Source organism: Choloepus didactylus, chromosome 19 (assembly GCF_015220235.1).
Source record: "Choloepus didactylus isolate mChoDid1 chromosome 19, mChoDid1.pri, whole genome shotgun sequence".
Taxonomy (NCBI): Eukaryota; Metazoa; Chordata; class Mammalia; order Pilosa; family Megalonychidae; genus Choloepus; species Choloepus didactylus.
Genome location: NC_051325.1, coordinates 28,688,741 through 28,716,649, shown reverse-complemented (window position 1 = coordinate 28,716,649; position 27,909 = coordinate 28,688,741). Strand labels below are relative to the sequence as shown.

General features: G+C 41.9%; 2 protein-coding genes across 3 annotated transcripts in view; one reads left to right on the top strand and one right to left on the bottom strand.

Annotated features, from left to right (window-relative positions):
• Window positions 1–6,162: 6,162 nt before the first annotated feature.
• TRMT6 (tRNA methyltransferase 6) lies at window positions 6,163–17,755 on the bottom strand. The gene is made up of 11 exons (XM_037812271.1): window positions 17,507–17,755; window positions 14,050–14,177; window positions 12,647–12,756; window positions 11,985–12,076; window positions 11,808–11,891; window positions 11,424–11,548; window positions 10,329–10,687; window positions 9,839–9,924; window positions 9,116–9,218; window positions 8,926–9,012; window positions 6,163–7,617 (listed from the first exon to the last, which is right to left on the bottom strand). The coding sequence occupies exons 1-11, from the start codon at window positions 17,719–17,721 to the stop codon at window positions 7,426–7,428; spliced, it is 1,581 nt and encodes a 526-aa protein (XP_037668199.1). The 5' UTR covers window positions 17,722–17,755; the 3' UTR covers window positions 6,163–7,425.
• Window positions 17,756–17,938: 183 nt separating this feature from the next.
• Window positions 17,939–27,909, top strand: part of MCM8 (minichromosome maintenance 8 homologous recombination repair factor) — a 49,039-nt gene continuing 39,068 nt past the window's right edge. The window contains exons 1-3 of one of the 2 annotated variants that reach the window (XM_037811536.1): window positions 17,939–18,261; window positions 25,097–25,267; window positions 25,543–25,626. In XM_037811536.1, coding sequence (XP_037667464.1) covers window positions 25,135–25,267; window positions 25,543–25,626 — 217 coding nt within the window. In that variant the 5' untranslated portion in view covers window positions 17,939–18,261; window positions 25,097–25,134. The remainder of the gene's footprint in view (window positions 18,262–25,096; window positions 25,268–25,542; window positions 25,627–27,909) is intronic. The other variant, XM_037811537.1, reaches the window with a different exon arrangement.

Here is a 27,909-nt window from a genome sequence, read left to right as displayed (position 1 = left end):
GTTTCATTAGCTTCCTTTGAGCTAATCAGGAGGAGGGTGATTTTCAAGTCCTTCCTTTAAAGTAAATTCTGAAAGATGGCGCTAGGATTGATTAGTCTCTTGAATGCAGGAAAGACAAAAAAAGAGTCAACTTTCAATGTGTAGGATATAAAGAGAAAAAAGCAGGAAAAGACCTTTGCCCTGCCAGGCAGGAGAAAGAGATTAGAAAGGCTTAAAGAGACTGTTTCAAAAGCAGTCATAAGATACTACTTTTAAAATCTTATTATCTGGAGAGCCAAGGGTTATTTTTCAGGCTGAGAAGTGAGCTGGATAATGGGAAGAACACTGGAATGAGAATCAGAACATTTGTGCTTGTCCAGAGAGACCCCTGGACCCTCAGAGTCTGTCTGACTTCTCTATAAGTCTGGGCTCTGTTCTGTTGCTAAGTAGCTGTGTGACTCTGGCCCAGTTACTTCCGGCTCTCAGGGTTCATCATCTCATATCCCCACAGCTTCTGCTTTTTTTTTTTTTAAATCAGAGAAGTTGTAGGTTTACAGAAAAATCATGCATAAAATCCCGAGTTCCCACATACCAGCCTATTTTTAACACGTTGCATTCATGTGGTACAGTTGTTACAATCCATGAAAGAACATTTTTATAATTGTACTGTTAACTATAGTCCATCGTTTACGATAGGGTTCACTGTGTTGTGCAGTCCTGTGTTTTTGGTTTTGATTTTTATTCTAGCAATATATGTACAACCTAAAATTTCCCCTTTTAACCAAATTCAATTATATAATTCAGTGCTATTGAGTTCACAATGTTGTGCTACCGTCGCCAACGTCCATTACCAAAACTTTTCTATCAACCCAAACGGAAACTGTACAATTAAGCATTAACTCCCCACTCCCTACCCCCACCTTGTCCCCTGGTAACCTGTGTTCTCATTTCTGACTGTATGAATTTACTCTACTTTTTCCCATCAGTGAGATCATACAATGTTTGTCTTTTTCTGTTGGACAATTTCCCCTTCTCCTTTCGTTTACCTGCCATTTCATTCCTTACCAGTGGTGGCTTCTACCTGGTTGATTTCTAATGTTTTGACAGTTCAGGTAAAGAGCTGTTCCTTGGAAGGTGGCAAAAATAATTCTGGGTATCATTTATGACTTTTATTCATCCAGGAAGGGCTGGTTCTCCAACTCTTGAGTAAATCAAGAACTGCTCATGCTAATTTAACCAGATTCTTTTCAGATTAACTTTCAGTAACACTTTTGCAGGTGAGTTAAGGTTTTAACCTATGTGAAGCAAGCCAATCCGTGCTGTGAATTTGATGTCAAAGTGTGCTAAGCCTGGGCACATCCTTCTAGGAGGCTGTTTACTGTCTCTCTGCCTGGGGTCCTTTTCCTGGCTGTGGGCTCATGATTGCCTGCTTGTAAAGGCAGGTGGGAAGTGCTGGGGTTGGGGAGGGGCTAGGCAGGGATGGGTAATGGCTGCTAGAGGCAACCCTCACAATGGACAAGGAGTTGCTATGCAAATATGATGGCTCCCTCACCTCTCAGGTGGAGTAATTCTGAGCCACAAGTCTATACTACCTCCCAGTGGATTGAGCCCCGGATGCCCACGGCAGTGACCTGCTCAAAAATGTTCCCTTTATTGGCTGCCTTTTCCTCTCTGTTCCACTTCTCCATTCCTACTGCTGTTTCCTGGGATCATCTCCCAAATAAACTTATTGTCCTCAAATTCTGGTCTTGGGGTTTGCTTCTGGGAGATCCTAAACTATAAGAAACCATCTATTTTAGTTTTCAAATTGTTAAACACCAGACAATGGATTGGCTTAAACAATGGAAATTTATTGGCTCACAGTTTTGAGGCTGGAAGTCCAAAATCAAGGTTCAGCAAGGTGATGCTTTCTCCTCCAAAACTGTGGCATTCTTAGGCTGGCTGTCAGTAATTCCTTGGTCCTTGGCTTTTCCATCACATGATAATGCACGTGGTATCATTTTCTCCTTTCTCTTCCAGTTCCATTGATTTCCAGCTTATGGCTGTTTCCTGTGTCTTCTTTTTCTGTGTGCAATTTCCTTTGCTTATAAGAACTTCAGCAATGTTGGATTAAGGCCCACTCCCATTGAGTTTGGGCACCCCTTAACTAATAACATCTTCAAAGGTCTTATTTACAAATGGGTTCAACACCCATAGGACTAGAGGTTGGGACCTGAACATGTTTTTTGTGGGGGACATGATTCAATACGCAACATCCTCCAAAGCCAAGGCTTGTATTATGGTGAATAATATATTACAATTATAATCCCTCATCTTATTATTTCCTGATACAAGATCCTGGGAAATGCTTAACATACGCTCACATACACACAATGCATTATACCTCTGCCTTTTTCCCTCTTGTAGCCCAATGGAACACAAAGTCATTTCCTAAATAAAGGGAATTCTAGGGGCCCAAAATGAATAGGGGCTTACTCATTGGAGAAGAGAAGGCAAAACACTGCAATGCACCAAATGGCAGCCTGGAAGTGTCACACAGGCATGTACATGTGCACCCCCCACCCCCCCACAGCAGGCATTGCCCAGGGAGAGAGGCTGTTGGCAGATGGAACGCAGCACAGCATGACATCCCCCAGCTTGGAGAGGCTCATGCAGCTTCCTTCTGGCGCTCCCCCTTGAACATGCCCTGCACACTCGTGCATCTTTTCATTTTGGTTTGAAAATACCTCAGGGCAGCGTGTCCAGGCACATTTGGCTTATCAGGAATGCAAGAGACAACAAAGAGAATCCTACCCAAATGTTCCCTGGTGCCCAGTCTTAGTGTGTGTTATGGGTTGAAGAATGTCCCCCCAAACGAAATGTCAAAGTTCTAATCCCCAGTATCTAAGAATGTGACTTGACTTGGAAATAGGGTTGTTGCAGATGGGACTAGTCTAGATGAGGTCATACTAGAGTAGGGCGGGTCCCTAAACCTATATGTCTGGTATCGTCATAGGAGAAGAGACAGACAAAACACAAGAGAAAAGGCCACTGAAGACAGGCAGAGCTTGGAGGGATGCAGCTATAAGTCAAGTTACACCAAGGATTGCTGGCTACCACCTAAAGCTAGAAGAGGCAGGAAGAATTCTTCTCTAGTCTATTGGGGAGATCATGGCTCTGCTAACCCCTTGGCTTCAGACTTCTGGCCCCAGAACTGCTATTTTAAACTACCTGGCTTGTGGTAATTTGTTACAACGGCCCTAGAAAACTAAGAGAGTGTGGTACGACTTCAGGAAGAAGTCAAGGACTACACAGGCCACTTTTAATTGAAATATTGTTTGTGGTTAAAAACCATCATGTAGTCATCAAGAGAAACAAATTGGCCTCTGCCTTCCTCCTCCCAAATCCTTCTGCAGATACCACCACCTATAGTTATTTTAGCAATTATTTTCTTTTTATTTGAATATTTTGCCAGGGTGTCTAATATTTTATCAAGGAAGAGTTACAGCACAGAATTGTAGATTTGGGCACAAAGGGTCTTACTGTTACAAAATCAAAATAACCTGCATAGTATAATATACTGTAATTGGGGGGATCGAAGGTGCTAAAATAATTAATGAACTGTGATAATCACCACTCTGCAGCTCAGGGACCAGCACTCAGTGCAGAACAGGCCTCCCTGAGAAAGTGCCTTTTGTTGAAAGATGTAAAGGAAGTGAGACTGTGAGCCACATGCACACCTAGGGGAAGGGCTTTCAGACAGCGGGGACAGGGAATACAAAGGCCCCGAGAAAGGAATTTATGTGGCACGTCTGAAGAACAGTGAGGACATTGTAGGGGAGGTGACATTAGAGAACGGGTAGGGGTCAGGTCATGCTGAGCTCTGTGGGCCCTGGTAAGGACTTTTGCTTGTGCAATTGGAGAGTTCTGAACAGAGGATTGACATGACTTACTTTCCCTTTTCAGAACACTCTGGCTGCCAGGTTGAGAGTAGGCTGGAGGGTCCCAAGAGCAGAAACACAGAAACCAATAAGGAGGTTAGTGCCACGTCACCCACCTAAATATTTGATTGGGGAAAGTATTCCCAGGGGACAAAGGAACCATTGCTATTATTCCCCCCACCCTGAGGGTGGTGCCATTGGGGGCGGGGAGAACTTGTTAATCTCTGCATCTGTTGTGGAGACAGAGCAGACAAGTAGGCTGATGGGTTTGGTGTGGTTTGAGGGAAAGGAGTCAAGAGCAACGCCAAGGCTTTTGACCTGAGTGGGAAGAACAGAGATGGGGGAAGGCTGCAGGAGGGGCCAGATGGGGCAGGAGTGGGGGGCAGATATGAGCTCGGTTTTGGCCATGCTAAGTATGAGCTGTGAACTGACACACAGATGGAGGTCTCTCGAGTTGGGCACATGGACCAGGAGCTCAAGGAAAAGGTGCGTGCTGAAGACCTGTGGGAGCGAGCCATCGTCCAAGATGGCTGTATGTAAAGCCAAGAAATGGTGAGATCATCTCGTGAGTGCAGAGGGAAAAGGGAAGAGAAGCAGGGACCAACCCCTGGCATGCCAATGTTATCAAGGTTCAGAGGTGAAGAGGAAATAGCAAAAAAAAAAAAAAAAAAAAGGCCAGAAGCTAGAAGCCAGGAGAGAGGGGTGTTCCAGAAGCCAAGTGAGGAAAAGCGTTGCAAGGAGAGGTATCAGCTGTGTCAGACCCTGCCGACACGTCTGGAGGACCGAGGAGCAATGGATCCACCTCACATCCTTGTGGTGGCCATTCCCAACCAGCTCCCCCTGTGGCTGTTCCCCCGGGCTGCTCTCCTGTAGTGTTCTCCCCACAACCCCTCTCATCTCAGGGACTCAGCAGTTGGCAAACTTTTTATTTAAGGGCCAGATAGTAAACATTTTATGCTTTGTAGGCCATGTGTCTCTGTCACAACTACTTGACTCTGCTGTTTTAGTGTGAAAGCAGCCATGGGCAATGAGTAAATAAATGGGGCTGTGTGCCAATAAAACTTCATTTATGGACACTGAAATTGGGATTGCAGGTAGTTTTCACCTGTCCCAAAATTACTCATCTTTTGCTTTTCCTTCCAACCATTTAAAAAAAACATACAAACCATTCTTAGCTTGCAGGCCATATAAAAACAGGCAGTAGTGGGCCAGACTTGGCCTGCAGGCTGTAGATGCTGATCCCTGACTTAAATCAATCCTTCTTAATTTCGCCTTTCTTGCTTGAATCTGTCATCATGTGGCTTTAGCGTAGCCCCTTTGCCACTTTACTTGCCCAATTATTCAATTCGGTAAAGTATGCCCAGAAGGCAAAGGAACTACTGCTATCATCCCCCCTACCCTCTGGATTGATTTCTCTACTTTTTAAAGCTTGTTGGTTTGGAATGATGCACTGAACAGACCAAACACCCAACAGATTGAGCCTGGCTACCTTTTGAGCCAAAATTTCCTGTTAACGCCCCTGTTCACTTTCCTGGCAATGTGAAAATGAAATACCAAAATCTTTCTGGTCTTTTCAGTCTCAGCTAAATGTCAAAAGAGCAAGGTTATTAACAGAACTGTAAGAAGTGGGGGAAAAAGTAAAGGCACGATAGTAATTTTCTATGCTTCCAAGCTCTTGTCTTTCCTCACAAAGGGTCGAAAAACAGTGAGCACCTAGTAAATGTTAAAGGAGTAAAGAATTTATCATCTGCTCTTTAAGTAGCTTTTCAGGGACTTTGACCCATCTACCATGTGTTACATGGTTAAGTCCAAGGAAAACTTGTAAATTCTTCTTACAAAAGTTAATAGTACTGGCCTAGAAGCAACATTATATATTCTGCATAAAGTTTTCGATACACAAAGGTCCTTTCTTACACTGCACTACATTTCAAAATTAGGAACATTTAAAGTAATGTGAATTTTAATGATCAGATTTTTAGATGTCATTTGGTATTGCTCTTTCTTGCATCCCAAGTAGGAGACAGTTGTGATGACTGTGACCATTGGAGACCAGCCACTACTGTTTCCAGTTTATGTACATCATTATTGTGCTTTCCTTGCCCAAACTTGACCAGCTGTATGTGAGTCACAACTGTCTGCAACTACCTGTTCAGTGAGGTGCCAGGCCAGGTACGTTCTCATAACCACGGACCATGTGTCACGAGTGGCTGAGAGTTGGTCAATGTGACATCACTGACTACATCATTCATACAAGCCAGACACATCAGAGTAGGAAACACTTTTATTCTTTAAAAGCAACTTTTTTAAGAAAAAAGAATCAAAACTGTACTTGTTGGTAAACACACTGGCCATTATCAGAAAAGTACATGCTATTAGGAAAAACAGATTTCTTTTTCTTCTAAGATGCTCCTCACAGGATGAGCTGCATCTATTCTTTGACAACGTGCACGATACATGTGCGCCTGTTCTAGTGAGCAAGGGGCTCGGACTCTGAAATTTGAGCCTTGGCTTACTCTAAACACTTTTCTTTGCTGCAGCAGATGATCAAAGAATTTTCCTATACTTTTTCAGAGCTTAGAAGGCTAATCACCTAATCATGCCAGAGCTCAACAGATCAGCATTAATAATCACCAGAAAAGGCACTTTAAAACACATTTGACAAGGAGTGACACTAATGCAATAAGAACTGGTGTAAGCCCTGCACAAAACTGCTATGGTTCATATAAATATGAACTATGTCTGTCTCCATATATATATGTGTGTATATATACACACGCATAGGTATCTACCCACATGAGGAAGTTTCCTTTAATTGGATAATACACAAAAATTCTAGTCATTTTATTTGGAACAGGAGTATTGGCAAACTAATGCAAAAAAAGTACCCTACTATACCCTCTACACGCGCGCGCGCGCGCGCACACACACACACACACACACACAAAAGGCAGTAAAATAAATACTCAAAACTTTTCCAGGTGGTTAGCTATTAAAATAATAAAACCTGGCATTTTAAAAAAGCACATTCCACTGTGGGGAATAGGGTCGATATTTTTGGTACAGTAAATCTCACAATCTCACACATCCATATTGCTTAGGCTGAAGAGTACAGAACAAACAGAAGACATTTCTTCCATAAATTCTTTCCTTTTGGTACCCACCAAGTTTTAGCTATATTGTATTATTCCACTTAATTTAAAATACAGACAAAGTCTTGTATAAATACGTTTTTAGGATATCTAAAGTCTCAGTGATATTTGCACAGAATACTTGAGGGTCTTTGCTAAATGAACGGAATTGGCCAGGTACCAGTCCACGCACAGACCAGGGCTGGACATTCTGGCTCAAGGCTGCAACAGACCAAATCATCTGGGTCAGAGGTGGACAAAAGGCTTTCTCCTCCTTCCTACGAACAGTGTATGGACACGTTCTTAGAGTATGAAAAAAACAATTAGTAATGGCATTTAAAGTTTAATTACTAACTGTATATTGCCTGAGAACAAAAATCAAAGCAATTATTTAAAGGTTAAGAATCAGACTCCAGGAGTTTCTGTTTTTTAGCCACTGGCTCCTCAGTCTTCTGTAATTCTAAAGTGCACACACTGGATTTGAGGTTAGTGTCAGCTTTAAGGTTGTCCATGACAACGGTGAAGCCTGAGAGAAGGTACCCCCCACCTCCGCTCATCAGGAGTTTAGGGTGACTTCGATCTGGCAAAACCTAATTGAGACAAAAAGACAGACATTCATGTTTTCCTGAGCAGATAAAGCACATGCTAATAGTATACATGCCAAATTCAGAATTTAAATGACACAAATTCTTTTGAAGATTAAAACAGTCCAATTCCTAAGGAGCTCATGCTTTCACATGAGAGTGTAGAAAAAGACAGAAAAGTATATAAATTAGAATTGGTTTAAGTGATTTTCTTGTGAAAAATAAAACCAAAGCTCTGTTTCTCTTTAAAAGCAAGTTTCTGATGGAGAAAGGTGAATGGTTTTTGCAGAGCTTCAGGCCTGCACTTAGTTTTCTTCTGCTTGGCTCTAGGAAGCTCCACAGCCAACAGATGGAGCTTGTGTCTATGGAGAAGTAACGACTGGATGTACACTCAGCTCTCACTCCCTGCTGATTCCATCCAACGAGAATTCTTCTTTCCTCTTCCCACAGCCAATCAAGACAACTCTCGTGAAAGGAAGGGTGGCCCAAGGCTTTAGGACACCCCTACACCGGTAGGATAACAAAGCTGTCCAAGCAGGACAGGGCCTGCGGCACCTATGAAAAAGCTCCCCTCTGATCTCCCTTTGAGAGGGAACTGGCTATAAGGAGCATGGAGAGCAGAAAGCCTCCAGCTGCGTCTCCTTGGGGGTCCACTGCAGCAGTCACACCGAGGGAGCCAATCCAGTCGGTTAACTGAGCACAGGTGCCAGGCAGGGACCATTTACGCCCAACACAGGGCTCCTCCGATGGGTGGTCTTTGCTTTGGGACTCCCCATCAGTCTTTCTGAGACATTCTCCTGGCAGCACTGCAGGCTCATCCTACCCCATTGTCCTTTCTCACCTTCTCCTTTCACACGGTCACACCTTCATCAGGGTCTGAAGGCTCTCCCAGCTAATTCTACTCCTTCTCCCCTTATCCCTCAAAAGCATTTCCCTGATAAATCTCTTATGCTTCTAATTCTATCTTGGCACAGGCCTCCCTTAACTGACACAAGACCACCAAAAAATTCGGAAAACACCCTGAAGAGTGCTCAGCAGAGAGGACAGGACCACTCTCTTGTCTGCCTGGAGAGTTTTCTATTATCAATTATCATCTTCGATGGTGACATTAAAGCCGTGGAGAACTATGAATCAAAACCGTTTGTGTTTCAAATACCTCTGAGTTGGAGTTTCAGAGTAATATACCCTGACAAGAGAGAAAAGGGTCAGGAAAGTCGAGGCACTTCTGAGTTACAAGCATGGGACTTTGTCTCTATTTAACAAGTTCTGGTGCTGTAAGGAGCTGTCCCTGGGACTGGCTATAGGAACACATACCTGGTAATTTCTGAGCCAGGTTTCGGACAGCCTGAGGTTGATGACCCCTCCCCTTTCCCGCAGTTTTGTGTAGCACTCCAACAGAGGCTGAAGGCAAAAACAGAGTTCTGTTAAGGATTATTCCCTGGGCAGCAGTTTGAAAATCAACATTCATATGTGAGAATCCTCATCCATTCTATTTTGGTATTACCTCTTTATACTGACAGTAGACTACGAACGGCCGTGAAGGAGCCACAAAGTCCAGCAAAGACAGTAGCAGCGGGGTAGGATGGAAACGACTAGCTACAATTAAACTGCAAGGAAAATGTTAGACATTATATCTCTACTACCCTGAAGTGGAACATAAGGTTTTAAAAGCCTTTAAAATGATAATGCATTTATTTTCATGACTCAAGCAAAGAGATTTAAATACAACATTCTAGAAATTCAAACCAGAAAAAATAGCATGGGCTATTCTTTTCTTAGAAAACAGAGTGGATTATAAATTGGTGCTCTGAAACTCTAAGTACCATTTTATGACATTCTTGATTCAAAAAAAAAATTTTCAACATTGCATATATGGGTTTTACAGATACCTGAATCTATGTCTCCTTGTTACGAGGTTGTCATTAGCCACTGCCCATTTCCAGGATCACAGCATTTGAATGCCCTGCCACCCAAACCTCAGGGGACCATACATCTCAGCTGATGCACCTCATTGGAGAAATTTTAAATTCATCTAAAATTCTTAAATCAGTACAATCAACTTCCTACCTCCCCTAGCCCCAGCCCCCCTTTTTTAGAAAACTCAGACAGAATTTTCAACTCTGCTCCCACTGGAATCAAAAGCACACAAGAAAGAAGAAAACACCCATCTCTTGGAGGCAGAGCCCACAAGCCCCAAGAAGTCTCCTGCCTTCTTTCATCAACTTACCCATCTGCGTTCCTTTGGCTCAGCAGAGCAGCAGCTTCTAACTGTCTTTTTCTCTGCTCTTCTTGTCTCCTCTGCTTTTCCTGAATCTTTACGAAGAAAAATAAGAAACCAACATGCTGAGGTCATTCGGTCAGGTTTATGGAAACGCTGGTCTGTCAAAACATTTCAACAATATTTATCAACTTGGACGAAACTGACAGAAGGAAGTTGTTTATAAGGAAGCAGATGACATATAAGAAAACCTAAATATTACAAAAGCATCATGAAGCTACCTATTGAATGCTTCTGTATCCTTAAGCTCCATTTCAAAGATTAAATCACATACACGTGTACATGTACATGCACATACACACTTTCTCCAACTGTTGTGACAGAATCTTTGGTCCTGATGCTCCAAAGCCAAACCAAATCTCCTAACTCAAATGGTGTTAACTGAGGACCTGAGGAGACCAGCATGAAAATATCCAGAAGGGACTCTGGACATGCTTACATAATCTTTTCTGCTTCCTCTGTTTTTATGTCCCTTGTATTCTGCATCTTCAGGAACCATTTCGACTGTTGCTTGTTTTTCTGGGTGATTGCTTTCCAGGACTTCTGCCAAGCTGTCCTCACTCTCCTGTTCCCAACTTGGTTTTTCCTCAAGGGCGCCATTACTTTCCTCTACTGAAGCACTGTCTTTTGGCTCTGAAGACAATGTCTCAGACGAAAACGTTCCATTTAGAAGACTGTCCACTTTGTTGAGGGGGAATTCATAAAGACCACTGAGGAAAGATTCGGGAAACCCAAAACATGCTGTTGCTGCCCGAATGGGTCCACCTCCAGGGTACAGCTGAATAATGGAGCCAAAACCTTCAGAGATACAAGAAAAACACCTGTATGATAGTGGCAACTCTAGGGCTAACCAAACCCACAGAGGGCCCTGCACAGCAATAAAATTGAAGATCCCTCTACTTTACTTGGTTCAGAGGCTAAAGGATGATGCGGCACCTACGAGAGTCTATTCAGAGTCTATGACTATTCCTAATGGAGGTGATATAATCCCAAACCCGGTTGACAAGAAGCCTTAAAGAAGCCTATCCCCTTGACACTACAGCAAAACTTGGTAATCACGCACATTTGGATGTCAAGTGATTAGCGATTAGCTCTGTTAGCTTTCAGCTCCCCTCCCAGCTCAATCCTCTGATAGGGCAGTTAAAAGTTCTTATCTTTGGTGGGGTCATAGCAAGGGCAGACAACCCCATCCAGGGAGATTATTTGTCCTTATTATTCCTCCTGCCCAGTCTTTACAATTTGGGCCAATAAAATGAAGAAATCATTAACTTGGAAGTCTTAAGCACGTTCCAAAATCATCCCCACTGATACCGAAACTAGGGAGAACAACTGCCATCGGGGGCACCAACACACCCGGACTGGGAGATTTAGATTGTGCAGGAAGGTCCCAAGGACAGGAGTTGTGCAGGTTCACCCAGGTCATTTCATTCACCTCATAGTAACTTGACCTGCTTTTCCTGAGTTTGAATTTTTTGGATACTTCTGACACATCATTGTGGGGGCAGTTACTGAATGTGAAAATGTTGACTCTCACCTCCCATTCTTTCCATCATTGCACCAAGCACCAAACCCGCACATGTTTCCATTACAATCATTTTATTGCCAGCACGGATATTTCCCAACGTCAACATCTGGGCTAGTGTATCATATCGCATGTGGCTAAGGAAAAAAGAATGATTTATTTTTCACTAAACATGCCTACTATCTTAATCATCATTTTTCAAGTTTTGTTTGTTTTACAAAAACTATATTGCTAAGATTATCGATTGCTTTGGAGATGACCGTAAAAAGACTTACAATTTGTGACACAGGAGGACACTTTATGCAGGTAAACAAGTTTTCATTTTACTTAAAATCAAGGACTTTATTAAAGATATATTTTCCCCCAATTATACATTTGAAAGGAAACAAAGCATACTTAATTTTTCCAGGTTCTCTTGCATAATACATAATTGAAAGAATGCGGGTGGATGGCTTCACAACAGTAATGACTGCTTCATATCTGGGGAAGAAAGAAACAAAACACCCAGTTAAAAAAAAAATGTTTGAAAAAGTTGGCAACTATTTTCATCCTTTACAAACAAAAACTACTCACTTCTTTTTCTTCTTTTTTATATATTTATCTTGAGCAAATTCTGTCTTGTCTCGGAATGTTGTACTATTTTCAATTAACTGCTGAACTATTTCCTATGAGAAGGGAACAAGCAGATTTTCTGAAACCTTACTTCCACACAACAAATAAGTTCAGAGATTTTTATTCAAGGGTGCATACAAAGGTCTGGTTCTCCATTCCCTTTTCCACAGAAGTCCACATAGATGAATTTTGTATTTTTTATTTTATTTAAAATTTGTATTAAAACACAATTACTTTATAACCCCATTTAAACCAAGATGAAAGAACAGAGATATACAATGAAAGGATAAAGAGGGCTTTGTAAAGGAAACTGTCCTTCCTGAAGATACTGGCTGAAAACATTATCAAAAAGGGACGAAGTTAAGTTCTCACTTGCACTAGGTTGCTACATCTCCTATCACTAAAATATAAGTAATGTCATTCACCTATATTGTAGCATATAAGAAGCAAAATCTTTAATACAATAAATTGCATGAACATTTCAACCCATGTACATTTCTAACAGAAGCATAACATTACTTTTTCATTCTACCTTAGATAAAGTCTGCTTTAAAAACCAAGCAATTTCCTAAATAATGAACAAATGAAAAACCAAACAAACAAAAAAATCCTTTGAATATTACCTCTCCTTTGATGCCCTTGTCCTTCAGAGCTTTTATGTCATCTTGGGTAAGTTTCTGAGATTTTCCATCATCAATTATATTTCGATTATCAGTACCCGCTTCTTTAGTCTCTAAGGAAGGAAATTGCTGTATGCTATTTATGATCTGGAATTATTTTATAATCTTTCTTTTCCAAAGTTCATACTCACACCCAGCCCATCAGTCCCTCTAATTTGGCTTTCCAGCTTCACTGCCCCACCCCAGGCCACTATCCTATCCTGCCAAGAATACTCCAAGCCTCCTTCTTATCTTCTTGCTCCCACTCTCACCCCCTTACTATCCACCTGCATGCCAGAGTGCCTTTTTTTTTTTTTAATGCAGACTGGCTCACCCAGACCCCATGCTTAAAACCACAGTGGCTTCCCATAGCAACCAGAACACATCCAAAGATGACCTTTAAGGTCATATATGATCCGGCCTGCCTAAATTCTGGCCTCGTCTCTTGAGCTACAAGCTTCAGCCACATTGCCCTTCTTTCTATTCCTTGAAAGCACCAAGCATGGTCCTACCGAAGGACTTTGGCACTTGATACTCTTCCAACAGATGTCTGTGTGGCTGGATCCTTTCCACCATTCAGGGCTGAACTCATCTCAGCCAAGTCCTGCCTCACCCAATCTGAAATTATGCTATTTGCTTAACTATTTGACTATTTTCAGTCTACCCCACTGGTAAGCATATCTTATGAAGTCGTCTAACTTATGAATTGCCATACTCCCAATATCTAATCATGCCTGGCACATATTTGGTGTTTAATAAAAATATGGACATTAACTTAAAAGTATTTAATTAACTGATTTGGACCAGAACTTTAATAGCGTTTTCATTAATGATAATAGCTAAAATTTGTTTTTTTTTAACTAAGCTCCAGGCTCTATCAGGGGCTTCTTACATGCCGTATCACTGAACCTCCACTACAAACCAAGTATTAAGTGTGTTTATGGCCCCATTTTACAAATGAGGCTGTAAGACTCAGAGGTCACAAGGTCACAAGGCAAGTGATAGAGCCAGAATTTAAAACTAGCCAGCTGGATTCAAAGCCAGGCCTCTTAACCTTTACACTATATGCTAACTATCTCACTGCTGTTACTTAACTTCTGGGCACTGAAAGGACTCTACACATGCTCCTGTGATAAAGTGGCAGGGACTCATGGCCTGGCTCAAGGTCAGAAGGGCAGTTAACGGTGGGCTGCAGCCAGAGTCCAGGTCTCCAGAAATAAGGAAGGGTTTGCTTTATTTCACTAAGCTACAGCTTGTAAACTTATTTTTAGAAATCCTGGGTTAGCAATTTAGAATTAATTGTGTTTTGACAGGTTTCTGACTAGCCTGTTCAAGAGCATCTATTGCATTCACCTAAAATAGCACACCTGAGGTAGGCTCTTCCTTCTTCTTCTTGGGCTGAAGACTCCCTCCACTGGTCACTTCAAATGTGGTTCCGTAACTATGGCCGATGACGTTATCCAGATAGAACCACTGTTTTTCAAAAGTTACTTTTCTGGGGAAGAAAAAGCAATCAATTAACTGAATCTCACTTACATTCAGTATAGAAAAGACAAGCTCATTCTAATTGTCCCCCTACCCCTACCCAATGGGTCTTCACAAAGATCAGTAGTACTATCTTTGAATACAAATGCATCAACGAATAAGAAAGAACCAGATTGGAGCAGAGACAAAATTAATGAATGTGCCACAAAACACTGAATTTTGGAAAGCAGCAGCAAAAACAGAAGGATATTTCTCTTTTGGGGTATCAGCCTGATCCCACCTGACACTGTTTGATGTGATGTCCTTACTCACAGGCTCACCAAGACCAGGCCAGTGGACACACACTGTGGCACTCCCACTCAAGAAAATCTCAGAACCAAGCAATCATTGAGATGAAAAGGATTTAAGAAATTCTCCAGTTTCATTGGCCATTTTACGTGAAAATTTTCTAAAGAAAGCACATCATATTTACAAACAAAAACTGACAATCTACATATCATTAGTCTAACACTGATGATGTTATATTAAGGACCAGACAACTTTAAGTGTTCAATTACCCAGATTTTTATCTTAATGTAGTTTAAGAGGGTAATCACACAAAAAGAAAAACCTTTCCTTTCAAGAGAAGAAGACTAACAACTGCTGAGGGGCAACCAGTGTGTGTCAGGTGTGTTTCATCCATTTTCATTTAATCCTCACAGTAATCCAGGGGCTTTCCAGATGAGTAACCTGAAGCTCAAAGAGAAGTTTCTTGTCCAAAATTCATGGTTACCAAGTGCTACAGCTGGGGTTCAAATCCAGGTCTGCCTAACTCCAAATCTTAGTTCTTTCTACTATGTCACATAGCTTACCCTGGCAAAGATCAATGACCCTCAGGAAGATCGCTGGATTTGAGGACATAGTCCATGTCCTACAGAACTCTGAATTCTGGAAGACATTGTGCTGGTTAATTCTGCTTGTTCCCCACCCTGCCCCCTTCTCTACCTTTCTCTGCGTCCTGGAGGCAGACCAGAATGATGCATGGACCACACCACCCAGGCTCCCTTCCCAAAGGCTTCTCACCACTGCCAGCTCCTTGGTGTGTCAAGTCCTTTACTGTTTCCCTCAACCCTGCCGCACCCATGTATGTGTCACACATTCACTGAAGTTTCCTCACTTGAACCACTTGAGGGCAATTTTGTCTCCTGCCAAGATCCTAAGTGATCTATATAGGGACAATTCTTTTTCTTTGTTCTTTTGTTATGTGACAAACACAGAACAGAAAAGACATTTAATATTTGCTGACATAAAACCCCTCAGAGAAGTCCAAACTCAGCTCACCCCAGATGGCATCCCCACCTTCACCCTCCAAGAGCCTATTGCTAATGAAACATTGGGTCTGAGCTCGGATGGTCTGGGGTATCACTCAAACTGACTGGTCTGTCAGGAGGTCACCATCATAGCCAGAAAAGTCAGGCCCAATCAGAGGGATGAGTCTGCAGTCTCCTATTCAGATGCCCAACCCGAGAATGCAGCCCGAGGGAAGGGTGAAGGGGAAGTCTGACCTGGGAAGTACTGCACTCAGAGGGTCATTTTTTAAATAAAGTGGAAACCATTCTTATGGCATCTGTCAATAAAAGGGGCTGATGAAAAGTGGGTCCTAATAAATGTCTAAAGAGTGCTTTTTAGAACTAGAGATGTTGCTGCCTGTCTCCCTGGTAATGAAAAAGTTCTTGTCTAAAAGTGAATACCGTTAAGAAGTACACTCAAACAACCACATTTAAAAATAAGCGACTTATAAGGACAGTATGAAAAAGGAAAGAAAGAAAAAAACAAAAGTTTCACCTGGATGGTCATTATACAGATATGTAACTTTGGGATCATATCTGTGTAATGGGATCTAAGGATTTTGGTGTATGTGTGTTATACTCTATTAAAGATTTTAAATAATTAGTATTAAGAGTCCCTCCCTGAAATTGTGTACTTGGAAGCAAGGAAACATTCTAATTAACAATTCTGAAAACAACAACAAATGCTGGCTTCAAGAATACCAAATGTACAGTAGTGGTGTGGGATAGCTATAAAATTTCTCTAATTTCAACAATTAAGATGAATATCTTAAAAGCTATTTTAATGGTATTAATGAATATCATTAAAAACTGGTACAGATATTACATTTCTAGACAAAATGAAATACAGGTGCCCTCCTCCCCCAATCATCTGTATTTTTTTCTGAACTTGTGCAAAAAAGCTTGCTTATCACCAGCTTAGTGCTTGGGGACTTGATTATTTTCTAGTGATACTGCTTTCATTTTAAATACTAGTCAGCAGTACAATTCACACAGAAGTAAAATAATTAACCTGAAATAAACACCTATCAGAAATCACAAATCTTGCTGGTCTAGCTTTCTGGTCTGCAGAAAGCTGTTCTCCTGACACTGCATTCAACTTACATCTTCGTCAAAAGTAATATAATAACCCAGCTCAAAAGAAAACTTGGTTGCACTTCTCAAGTAAATTAACCCAAGCATCTCAATACAGTTTCATCATTAATCAGCTGTTGGGATTTAACAACGTTCCCATGCCCATGAGAAAGTTACCAAAATTTCCACTTTCCTCCTACTAAAGCAGAGTGATAACCACTCGTAGGCCCACAAACCAGACCTAATTTCAATTTCGAGTCCTGAGACCCTGAGTAAATTCCTTAACTTTTCCACCTTGCATCTCTGGGTGTAAAATGAGGGAACTCCAGATTCCACATTCTATGGGATGTTGTCTCTCATTGTTATTCCGTGCAGACAGATAGTCCCATTTGGGTAGAGACAAGAGGTCAGAAAGTCAAAGACAAGGTTGGGGAGAGTTCATTTTTGTGGGATTAAAAATTCTGGAAGAAGGAATGGGGAAAAAGGAGAGTTTATGGAAAAAAATGGGAGTGGGGGGAGACTATGAGAAACTAAGATGAGACCCAAGAGTGATGGGGGAGAGGGACCTAGAATAAGAGAAGGGAGAGAAGATCCTAAGGCCTAGGGAATGAACCCCAGGACAAGGTGGGGGACAGGGGGCATTGAGGAACAAGATGGGATTCTGGGAAAGAGACTCTTGGAAAGACTGGGAAGGATGCTGAAGGTAGGGGGCCAAGTATGAGACCCTGGACGGAGTTTCGGTGGGAAATCAGGAGGGGCGAGAGAGATCCCGAGGGACGAGGATGGGATCTTGGGGGATAAGGCCTCTGTGGGAAAACACGAGAAGAGATAACGAGGGTGGGGATGGAGAACCAGAAAGCCAAAGACGGGACCTTGGTGGAAGAGATTTGTGGCAAGGTGGGGACGGTGGACCCGTAAGGCCTGTTACCTGACTTACTTTCTCCGCTGGATCTGCACCGCTTTTAACACATCTTCCCGTTTCAGCACCACGAAGTCGCCGTCGCGGATTTGGTGGTCCCCGGGCTGCGTGGGCTGCGTGCTTGGCTGCTCCCCGATGCCCTCCATGATGCTCCGCCGGTCTCCCTGCTTTGTGGTGTCTTCCAAGTCCAGCGCTCCGCGATCCTCCTCCTTTGCTGTCGCCACGGCCAGCATCACCTCCCACAACCCGGCAGGTTCCAAAGCTCTACGACCGGCACCGCCCCCACGTGCTGCGCGCCGCTTCCGCTTTCCGGCCCGCGCCTCAGACCACTTCCGGAAACCGCTCAGCTTCCGTCTGTCCGAGCTCTTTGATTGGTTATACTCCATCTCGCCCCTCTCGTCTTGGCGCTTCCTTTGTCGGAAGTTGCGTCATAAAAGCGCCAAAAAAGAATTTGGAGAAAGACTTGGTATTGCATTGAGTCGCTTTTACGGCGCCCAGTAGTTGGGTCACTTTCTAGGGAGGCATCCTCATTTGAAGAAACTGAGGTGCCCGAATCGCTCCTCCAGATGGGACCTGGCAGGGAGAGCTGCGGCTGAGGAGAACCGCGGGACCTGGGCTGGGTCGCCTGAGGAACTCGGAACTGGGATCTCTTCTTGGTCCCGCCGCACTCCCTCTCCGGAGGAAGGCAGAACGCGGCCGAGCGAATTCATTGCGTACGTGGGAGCCGGCCCAGTCGTGAACTAGAAGAGTTTTGAGCCCCAAATCCTTTGCAAGTAAGAAGTTAGCGTGAGGAGACGTAAATAGAGTAGCGTATTTAACGAAGCACAGCAGGCTCCTTTACTCATTCTCTATTCCTACCGCTTGCATTTGTGTTGGAATTTTTACTAGTTATTCTCTCCACTATCTTGTTTGAGGAGGATGTGGCATATAGCGTTGATCTCTGTACTGTCACCAGATAACTTTGATCTTGGTTAGTTCACGTAATTTCTTTGGACTTCGGTTCCTTCCCCTCCCCCTCCTTTTTTTTTTGAGATTTCGAAAAGAAGGAAAATAGATGCGTATCCTTAGTACTTAATCATTTTTAGTTTTGCGACTGAATTTTACTTACACTGACACAGTTCTTGAGACACTATGTCACTTCATAGATGAATGCAAACCAACTGTGATATTGACGTCAGTGAATGCAAAAAGGTGAAGATTATGGGGAAGGGGTTTGTGATGCTTTGTAGTGACAATTTGGACTTCCGTTTCTTTATGTATAATGCGCTCTCCGTGATTATCAAAGTCCTGTCCTCCCTAAAATCGTGAACTTCTTTAATTATTAATGTATTTATTTAAGTCCTTTTACATTATGTATAATGATTCGGGTAAGCTCTTTGGTAATGAATTGCACTATGGTGTATGGAAATATTATTTGTTATCCTTAGCATATGAGCTATTTTAAAACTAGCTTTTAAAGATCACATATTTTGATTTATTGCAGCTCAGTCTGGAACTTTCTTTGTAGGTTTGAATTTAACAAAAAGGGAATATGGCTATGCACAAACTCGGAATGAAGTGAATGGATAGTTAGCAAAAAAAAATATTTTATACTACATTAACACATATTGATATGCTTCCTTTTCTGGTATCCTTTTTTTAAAAAAATTCAGTTTTATTGAGATATATTCACATACCATACAAAAATCCACAGTGTACAATCAGTTGTTCACAGTACCATTATATAGTTGTGTAATCATCACCACAATCAGTTTCTCAACATTTTCATTACCATGCACAAAAAAGAATAAGAATAAATGTTAAAGTAAAAAAGAACACCCCAGACATCCCATAGTCCCATCCCTCCCTATTATTCATTCACCCTTTGTCCCCATTTTTCTAATCTGTCCATACACTGTATAAAGGGAGTGGGAGCACACACAGTTTTCACATCACATGGTCACAGAGTGTGAGCTGTATAGTTATATAATCTTCAAGAATCAAGGCTACTGAGTTGCAGTTCAACATTTTTAGATATTTCCTTCTAGCTATTCCAATACACTAAAACTAAAAAGGGATATCTGTATAATCCATAAGAATAACCTCCAGAATGACCTCTCAACTCTACTTGAGATCTCTCAGCCACTGAAACTTTATTTTGTTTCATTTCTCTTTCCCCTTTTGGTCCAAGAAGGCTTTCTCAATCCTACAATATCAGGGCCAAGCTTATCACCATGAGTCATGTCTGACGTTGCCAGGAAGTTTCACACCCCTGGGAATCATGTCACATGTAGGGGGGAGGGCAATGAGTTTACCTGCAGAGTTGGCTTAGAGAGAGAGGCCACACTTGAGCAACAAAAGAGTTCTCTGGGGATGACTCTTAGGCACAATTTTAAGTAGGCTTTGTCTCTCCGTTGTAGTAACAAACTTCCTAAGAGCAAGCCCCAAGACTGAGGGCTTGGGCTTCTAAATTGGTAGCCCCCAGTGCATGTGAGAATATCATTAATTCCCTAGGTGGGGAAATTTAATATTTCCACATTTTCCCCCAGTCCCCGAAAGGGGCTTTGCAAATAGATTTTTATTCTCTGCCCAAATTACTCTGGGATGTATTGGCGCTTCACAATAGCCTTTACAAACCAACCAGATTTCACTCCCTATTCAGTGTTCCATGTAATAATGTTGTTTGAGTAAACTGACCATACAAGTTAAATCATATAGTGTTACAAAAAATAAAGATTTTGTACCTAATAAACATCTCTTCCTTTGGTGTCACACAGAAGTTGAAGCTTTAAAAACACCGTCACTATTGTCCTTTACCCCCCCAGTCTGACTTACCCCAGTCCCAACCAAGTCCATTTTGTTCAAATCTCTAATTGAAGTCTGATCTCTTTTTTCAGACTTCTTAATATTTGCTGTATGGGTGATTCTGGCTTTCATAGCTGCCAGACTATGAATCTCAGGTGTCACACAGATACTCAGTTCCAGGGACTGACCAGGTTATACATGAAGAGCTCAGCATCTCAGAATTTAGAAATAACCATTACAACTCAGAAATAGATGTAATCACTTTAAGAGCTTACAGTCTAGGAACGTTTACAATAAGCCTTCCCCTGGTAACCTATGTTCTCAGACACAATTCTCAGGGTTTGTACATTATAGTTAGTCCAGGTTGGTGAGGCATCATAATGTTTTTCTTTCCATTTCTGGTTTATTTTACTCAACATACTGTCCTCAATGTCTGTTCACCTCACAACTTCATTCCTTCTTGTAGCAGCTCAATATTCCATTGTATGTATACACCACAGTTTGCCATTCCATTTGTCAGTCAGTGTATCCTTAGGCCACCTCCATCCACTGCAAATTGTGAATACTGACACCTTAAACCAATGTTCAGATGTCCATTTGTGTCCCTCTTTTCAGTTCTTCCAAGTATATACACAATAACTGAGTTGCAGGACCATATGGCAACCCCATGCTTAGCTTCCTGTGGAACCACCACACTGCCCTCCAGATGGGCCACACCATTCTACTTCCTCACCAACAGTGATTAGGTACATCCCTTACTCCACATTTTCTCCAGCACTTGTTTCCCTCCGTTTATTTTTTAGATGGTTTAATTCACACAGCATATGTTCCATCCTAAGAAAACAATCAGTGGTTCCCTGTATAATCACATAATTATGCATTCACCACCACTATCTATATGAGGACATTTTTGTTTCTTCCACAAAGAAAGAAGAAGAGGTAAAAAAAAAGAAAAGAAAAAATAACAACTAAAAAGCAATAAAATAAAAAATAAAATTTAACAGAAAATACAATCAAAAGACAACAACGCCTATGCCAAGAATCACATACCTCTCCCCTTATATCCCCCTCTTATAGACATTTAGCTTTGGTATATTGTCTTCGTTAACATTTAGTGGAAGCACATTACAATGTTACTGTTAACTATAGATTCTAGCTTGCATTGACTGTATTTTTTCCTCAGTACCACCCCATTTTTAACACCTTGCAATGTTGACATTCATTTGTTCTCCCTCATGTAAAAACATATGTAAATTTAATCACAATCATTGACCACTCTAGGTTTCACTAAATACACAGTCCCAGTCTTTACCTTCTGTCTTTCCTTCTGGTGTCCTATGTGCCCCTAACGTTCCTCTTTCAACTGTACCCACAGTCATCTTTGTTCAGTGTACTTACATTATTGTGCTACCATCATCCAATATTGTGCTCCAAACTTCTGTCTCCTGTCTTTTCCTATCTGTCTTTAGTGCCCCTTTTAGTATTTCCTATAGAGCAAGTATCTTGTTCACAAACTCTCTCAGTGTCTGTCTGAGAACATTTTAAACTCTCTCTCATTTTTGAAGGACAGTTTTTTCGGATATAGAATTCTTGGTTGGCGGTTTTTCTCTTTCACTATCTTAAATGTATCATACCACTGCCTTCTTGCCTTCATGGTTTCTACTGATGAATCCGCACATAGTCGTATTGAGCTTCCCTTGTGTGTGATGGATTACTTTTCTCTTGCTGCTTTCAGAATTCTCTCTTTCTCTTTGACATTTGATAATCTGATTACTAAATGTCTTGGTGTGGGTCTATTTAGAGCTATTCTGTTTGGTGTACGCTCCAGTTCTTGGATCTGTAATTTTATGTCTTTCTCAAGAGATGGGAAATTTTCACTGATTAATTTCTCCATTATTGTTTCTGCCCCCTTTCCCTTCTCCTGGGATACCCACGACATGTACATTCATGCACTTCATGTTGTCATTCAGTTCCCTGAGACGCTGCTCATATTTTTCTATTCCCTGTCTGTTCTTTTCGTGTAGGATTTCAGATGTCCTGTGCTTCAGTTCATGAATCTTTTCTTCTGCCTCTTCAAATCTGCTGTCGTATGTCTCCATTGTGTTTCTCATCTCTTGTATTGTGCCTTTCATTCCCTTAAGTTCTGCCAATTGTTTTTTCAAAACTTGCAAGTTCTTCCTTATGTTCGTCCAGTATCTTCTTTATAGTCTTCATCTCTTTTGCCATATCTTTGATTTGATTATTGAATTGATTTGGGAGAATTGTTTGATTAATAATTAGTTGTTTCAATTCCTGTATCTCAGTTGAAGTGTAAGTTTCTTCCTTTGACTGGGCCATATCTTTGTTTTTCCTAATGTGATTTGTAAATTTTTGTTGCCTAGGCGTCTGGTTTCCTTGATTACCCCAGTCAGATTTTTCCAAACCAGACAGGTCCAGGTCTCAGGAGGAGGCTGTGTTCAGTTTCAGGTTTCCTGAAGGTGAGACCCAGCAGATTGTCAGACTTTCCTGTGAGGCCTCTAGACTCTGTGCTTTTCCTATCCTCCCCACTGGTGTAAAGAGGTGTGGTCCTTTTAATTCTCAGGGGATGCTGTCCAGGCCAGGGGCTGATGGTGTCAGAAGCCAAGTTTAAGTTATTTCTGGTTTGTTGGTTTTCCCCTAGGCCCTGGGGTGAGTTCTCTGAGGGAGGGCAGCCACTTCGGCTGGGCCCCACCCCCCTTTTCTTAGGGAAGATGCACCCTTTAGGGAGTTAATGTACACTTGAATTTCTCCTTTGTCTTTCTGACTCTGTTAACTCTACCTTTCCCTGGGTCAGAGCTGACAATTGAAAATGCCCGAGGCTTTCTCTAATGAGCTACTTAGAATGAGAGAAAAGAAAAAAGGGAAAAAGAGAGAAAGTCCCTTTTCAGATCCAGTTCCCAGCCCCCTAGTTTTGCTGGTTAACCAGCGTTGGTACCTGGTTCTCTGTGCCCCTTTCTTGGGAAACATCCATTTTCCAGTGTTATGAACCCAGCTCTCTCCAGAAGCGTCTGTTTTAAATTGTGTGTGTGTGTGTGTGTGTGTGTGTGTATTTTTTTTTCTTTCGTCAGCCCTGTCTCCTCTCTGCCAGAGGAACCTCAGGTTCCTTTCCTGCTTGCTCCAGGTTTATCTGTGCTTGTAGCTTGTATTCAGTAATCCAGATTTGTTAATTAAAACTGCAGTTGGAGCTTGGTTGAGTTACTTTCCCTTGCTCTAGGAAATCTGCTTGTTTTTTCCACAGAGATGTGTTCCAGCTCAGACTGCTGTGCAAGTGGGGGAGCTCCATATGGGCACCAGCTCCATAGTTGGGAGAGCTTTACTTAAAGTTCTGTGCTGCAGTCTCAGCCGTTCCACCCATTCCAGGCTGATGTAAAATGTAAAATGTGTTCAGTCACAGATGTTCCCCAACAATTTTTTGCAGACTATTTACTAGTTGTCCTTGGCTACTTACTAGTTCCTCTAGAGGACTAACTAGATTCTAACACCTCTCTATGCCACCATCTTGCGCTGCCTCTCTGGCACCTTTTTAAGGAAAAATTGTTGTAAATCCTCTGGAAAATTAACTTCTTCCCCACTTTGGCCCCTATGGAGGAGAATGGAGAAGGAAAGGTTGAAACACTGTACCTTGTCCCACTCCTGTACTTCCCCAGAAACGTCTACCTTGGATGCCTATGTAAGAATAGCAGTGCATGTCTAATAAAAATGATGACACTGCAGGGTGGGTTGTGTATGAGGAGCTATGATGATATTTCTCTGTGGGCTCACAGGTTGTGATGTTTAGCCAGTACTGGCCTTATAATGTCTCAAAACACTACAAACAAGTTCTGTTAGAATTAATTGTCTGTCTTATTCTCATTTCTTTCATGGAAGTTCCTTAAAAATAGGTACAGTACCTGTTCTTATTTTTATCCATGAGCATCTAGTATACTTGGTTAAACAGTGACATATCTGTGGTATAGCTTTAAGAGAGTTGGAGATTAGAAGAGTAACTGCAGAATGTTTGGCACCTGTACAATAGTGTACAGAGTTGCAAGTATGTTTGCTCGTCTCAAACTACAATACATTAATTTGATTTCCCTTTATTTACTACGTTTAATACATTTTTTATCTTCGTTTTATTGAGATATATTCACATACCACGCAGTCATACAAAACAAATCGTACATTCGATTGTTCACAGTACCATTACATAGTTGTACATTCATCACCTAAATCAATCCCTGACACCTTCATTAGCACACACACACAAATAACAAGAATAATAATTAAAGTGGAAAAAGAGCAATTGAAGTAAAAAAGAACATTTTAATACATTTTTTATTGTAAAATTCAACACATACATAACAGTGATAACTTTCAAAGTAGATTTAGTAAGTAGTTATAGAGCAAATTTCAAAGAATGTTATGGGTTACAGTTCCACAGTTTCAGTTCTTTCCTTACTGTGAAATATGAGATATATACAGAAAGGTGATAACTTTCAAAGTATAATTTAACAAGTAGCTATAGAGCAAATTTCAAAGAATGTTACAGGTTACACTTCCACCATTTCAATTATTTCCTTCTAGCTATTCTAATACCCTAGCATCTAAAAAATTTTGTTTATAGAGATTCAGTTTTCATAATCCTTTGTTAAATCCTATCTTGTCTGTTGCTACCCCTCCCTCTCATTTAGTCACTTTCTCAACCTTCAGGGGTGTCTAAGCAGTGATCACCCTAACTTGTTCATGTTGAAAAGCGGTGTTGACATTATGGGGAAGGGAGCTGCATCTGATTGTAATACATTTTTAAGAGTGTTATTTCCTTTACAGTTTTGGTGAAGACTCTTCTAATCTGTCTTTCATAAGATATGAATGGAGAGTCCAGAGGCAGAGGATTTGGACGAGGACGATTTCAAAGTTGGAAAAGAGGAAGAGGTGGTAGGAGCTTCTCAGGAAAGTGGAGAGAAAGAGAACGTAGACCTGACTTGAATAAAACCTCTGGTAGGTGAGGTCAAAGATTGTTCAATTTTTTTTTCTTCTTGAAGGAAGCTCTTCATGCCTATCATACAAGGCAGTTTAACTCAGATTTCAGTTTCTCTTTTTTTAATGTTACTCCCTAGGTAGTATTTGGATGTTAATATCCAAAATTTTTCTGATATCACTAACTTAGATGTATATATTATTGTCACAGCAAGTTCTCAGTGCTGAAGGGAAAAGCAAATTGGAAAAGAAAATTTTGTTCTGTTTCTGCTAACCTAATATTTGATTTTTTCCAGAACAACCCCCACAGTTTTTGATACTACAATCAACATTAAATCAGTTTACACCATATAAAGGCTGGAAGCTTTATTTATCTGAAGGTAGAGTTAAAGGTGTAAAATGTACTGTATATTATATTTTCTTAATTTGTTTTTGGGTGCTATATCTCATATTACAATTCACTAGGCTTACTGATTTATACCTCTTCTAATCTTAATTTACCCAACAATTAGATCATGTTTAGGCTTGAAGATCATTATATTTTCATTTTGTATTAGCCAGGAAAACAGGAACCACACTAGGTATTTAAAAACAGGGATTTAATATAGGTAATTGGATATACAGGTGGAAAACTGAAAGAGCAAAAGATAACATGGAGGTGACCTCCCAGATAGTAATAACTATAGGAAGCAACCACATCACTATGGTTGAAGGAACAAAGGATAAGAAGTTTTGAAGTTACTAGGCCCTAGGAATTCAAAGAAGGGGCCACAGCCTAGCTACTGCTTGATTTTCCAAGGGGCACCCTGCAGAGCTCTTCTCAGACCCCTGAAGGCACTGAAACTGGCTGTGGCTGGTACCTTTGAGGGACATGGCATGGCTTGTGCTTGGAAGTGGAGGCTGGAACTGTGAAGCTGGCCTCTATCTGGTGAAATGCTGAAGGGAATTGAAAACAACAATAAATTCCTTTCTTCTTTCCTGCCACCTTCCAGTCTCTCTAAAGTGCCTCCCATTGGCAGAATGTAAAGGGAATCTGGGAAAAATAGATCTCAGTCATAGCCTCACAGAGCAGAAAATAGTAGGGTGGGTTTGGAGCTGAGAGACAACAACCAGCACAGGTTTGCATGGAAACACAATTTGTTAAGGAACCTTTTATAATCAAGAATGCCAGCTAACACCATGCATCTGTCTTTATAGGTATGGGGTACTGTCTTCTTTTCTGTGCTCTTATAGTGTCTACGTGTTTGTTATCGTCCCTTATGAGGTATGGGGTTTTTTAAATCTGTGTCTTTTTCCCACTAGACTGCAGTGCTTGAGGGCAGAGACCCTGGCCTATACTATGCATTCAGTATTCATATTGTGAATGAATAAAGTGTTTTGCAAATGTTTTCTGTATTGAGAATCTGTTTCTTCCTATTAAATAGACAGATTTGTTTCACAGATGATCTTGCTTTTGTTTGCTTTAAGAAACATTAGTCAGGAGAACCTAAGATGGCGGCTAGGTGAGACGGCAAAAAAACACCTCCGTGAAAAATACTAGATAAAAACCAGAAAGTGACCCAGAACACCACTGCCAGCGATGCACCAGCTGGACAAGGTCTGCTAAATCCACAGGGAATGTGCATTTGGTGAAACCAGGAACCTACATTCTGAAACGAGTGAGTGAGTTGGATGAAAGTCCCGTGGCCGCTCTGCGGTATGGGGAAACGGTGGGCTGGCGTTTGGAGACGGACTAGTTCTTTGAAAAAAAAAAGCCCGGGAGTGGCTGCAGATAAGACGGGGAGAGCCGCGCAGTGAAGCACAGCAGGAGCGGGCTGAGCTAACGCCTCTGTGTCTGGCATGGAGGATACCCCTTCCCACACCCGCTGCTGATTGTCTCGAGACCGAGGAGCAGAGGGGAGCCAAAAGGAGAAAAAAAACTGCATTCCTTGCAGCCATCTCCGCAGCAGGTGGGGGACGCTCCTGCCCAGGGCCAGACCCATAGCCCAGAGCCGTGCCAAGAAGCCCAGTATGACGGGGAATCTTTCCTGCAGTGCTACACACAAACCACAATATCGGCTGTGGACAGTGGCCTTTAATACACCCACGGCTGATTGTCCCAGAGCTGGGAGGGCGGAGCTGTGCAAAAAGGGGGAAGTTAACACATCCCATTCAACCATCTTTGAAGCAGGCTGGGAGCACCCCTACACGGCCTAGTGACCCAGGGCTTCCCTGGCGGGCTGGCACGCTCTAGTGATGTGGCATGGCCCTCCCTCAGTAGAGGTCCTGGAAGAGCACAGCTGGGAAGGGGGAACCGCTCGGAAATCCCAGGGAACCCATGCCAATACCAAGGACTTGTGGGTCAGCAGCAGAGACATTCGGTGGAAAGACTGAAATGAAGGCTTAGGCTCCTGCAACAGCCTTAAATCTCTGGGAACACCTGGGAGGTTTGATTATTAAAGCTGCCCTGCCTGCCTAACCACCCAGACACACTCCCCACATTCAGGGTGGACAGCACCAGCAACACACCCAAACTTGGTGCACCAATTGGACCCCACAAGAATCAGAACCCCACACACCACAAAGAAAAAGTGGAGGAGAACTGACTTGAGGGTAATAGGTGACTCACGGACGACATCTGCTGGTTAGTTAGAGAAAGTGTACGCCACCAAGCTGCAGTTCTG

Coding starts and splice junctions, on each gene's coding strand:
- TRMT6 (XM_037812271.1), bottom strand. CDS start 17,721: ATGCTGGCCGTGGCGACAGCAAAGGAGGAGGATCGCGGAGCGCTGGAC. Junction 11,549..11,807: donor AGAGAACCTGGAAAAATTAA/GTATGCTTTGTT, acceptor TTTTTTCCTTAG/CCACATGCGATATGATACAC. Junction 7,618..8,925: donor CCTGGCTCAGAAATTACCAG/GTATGTGTTCCT, acceptor TGTCTCAATTAG/GTTTTGCCAGATCGAAGTCA.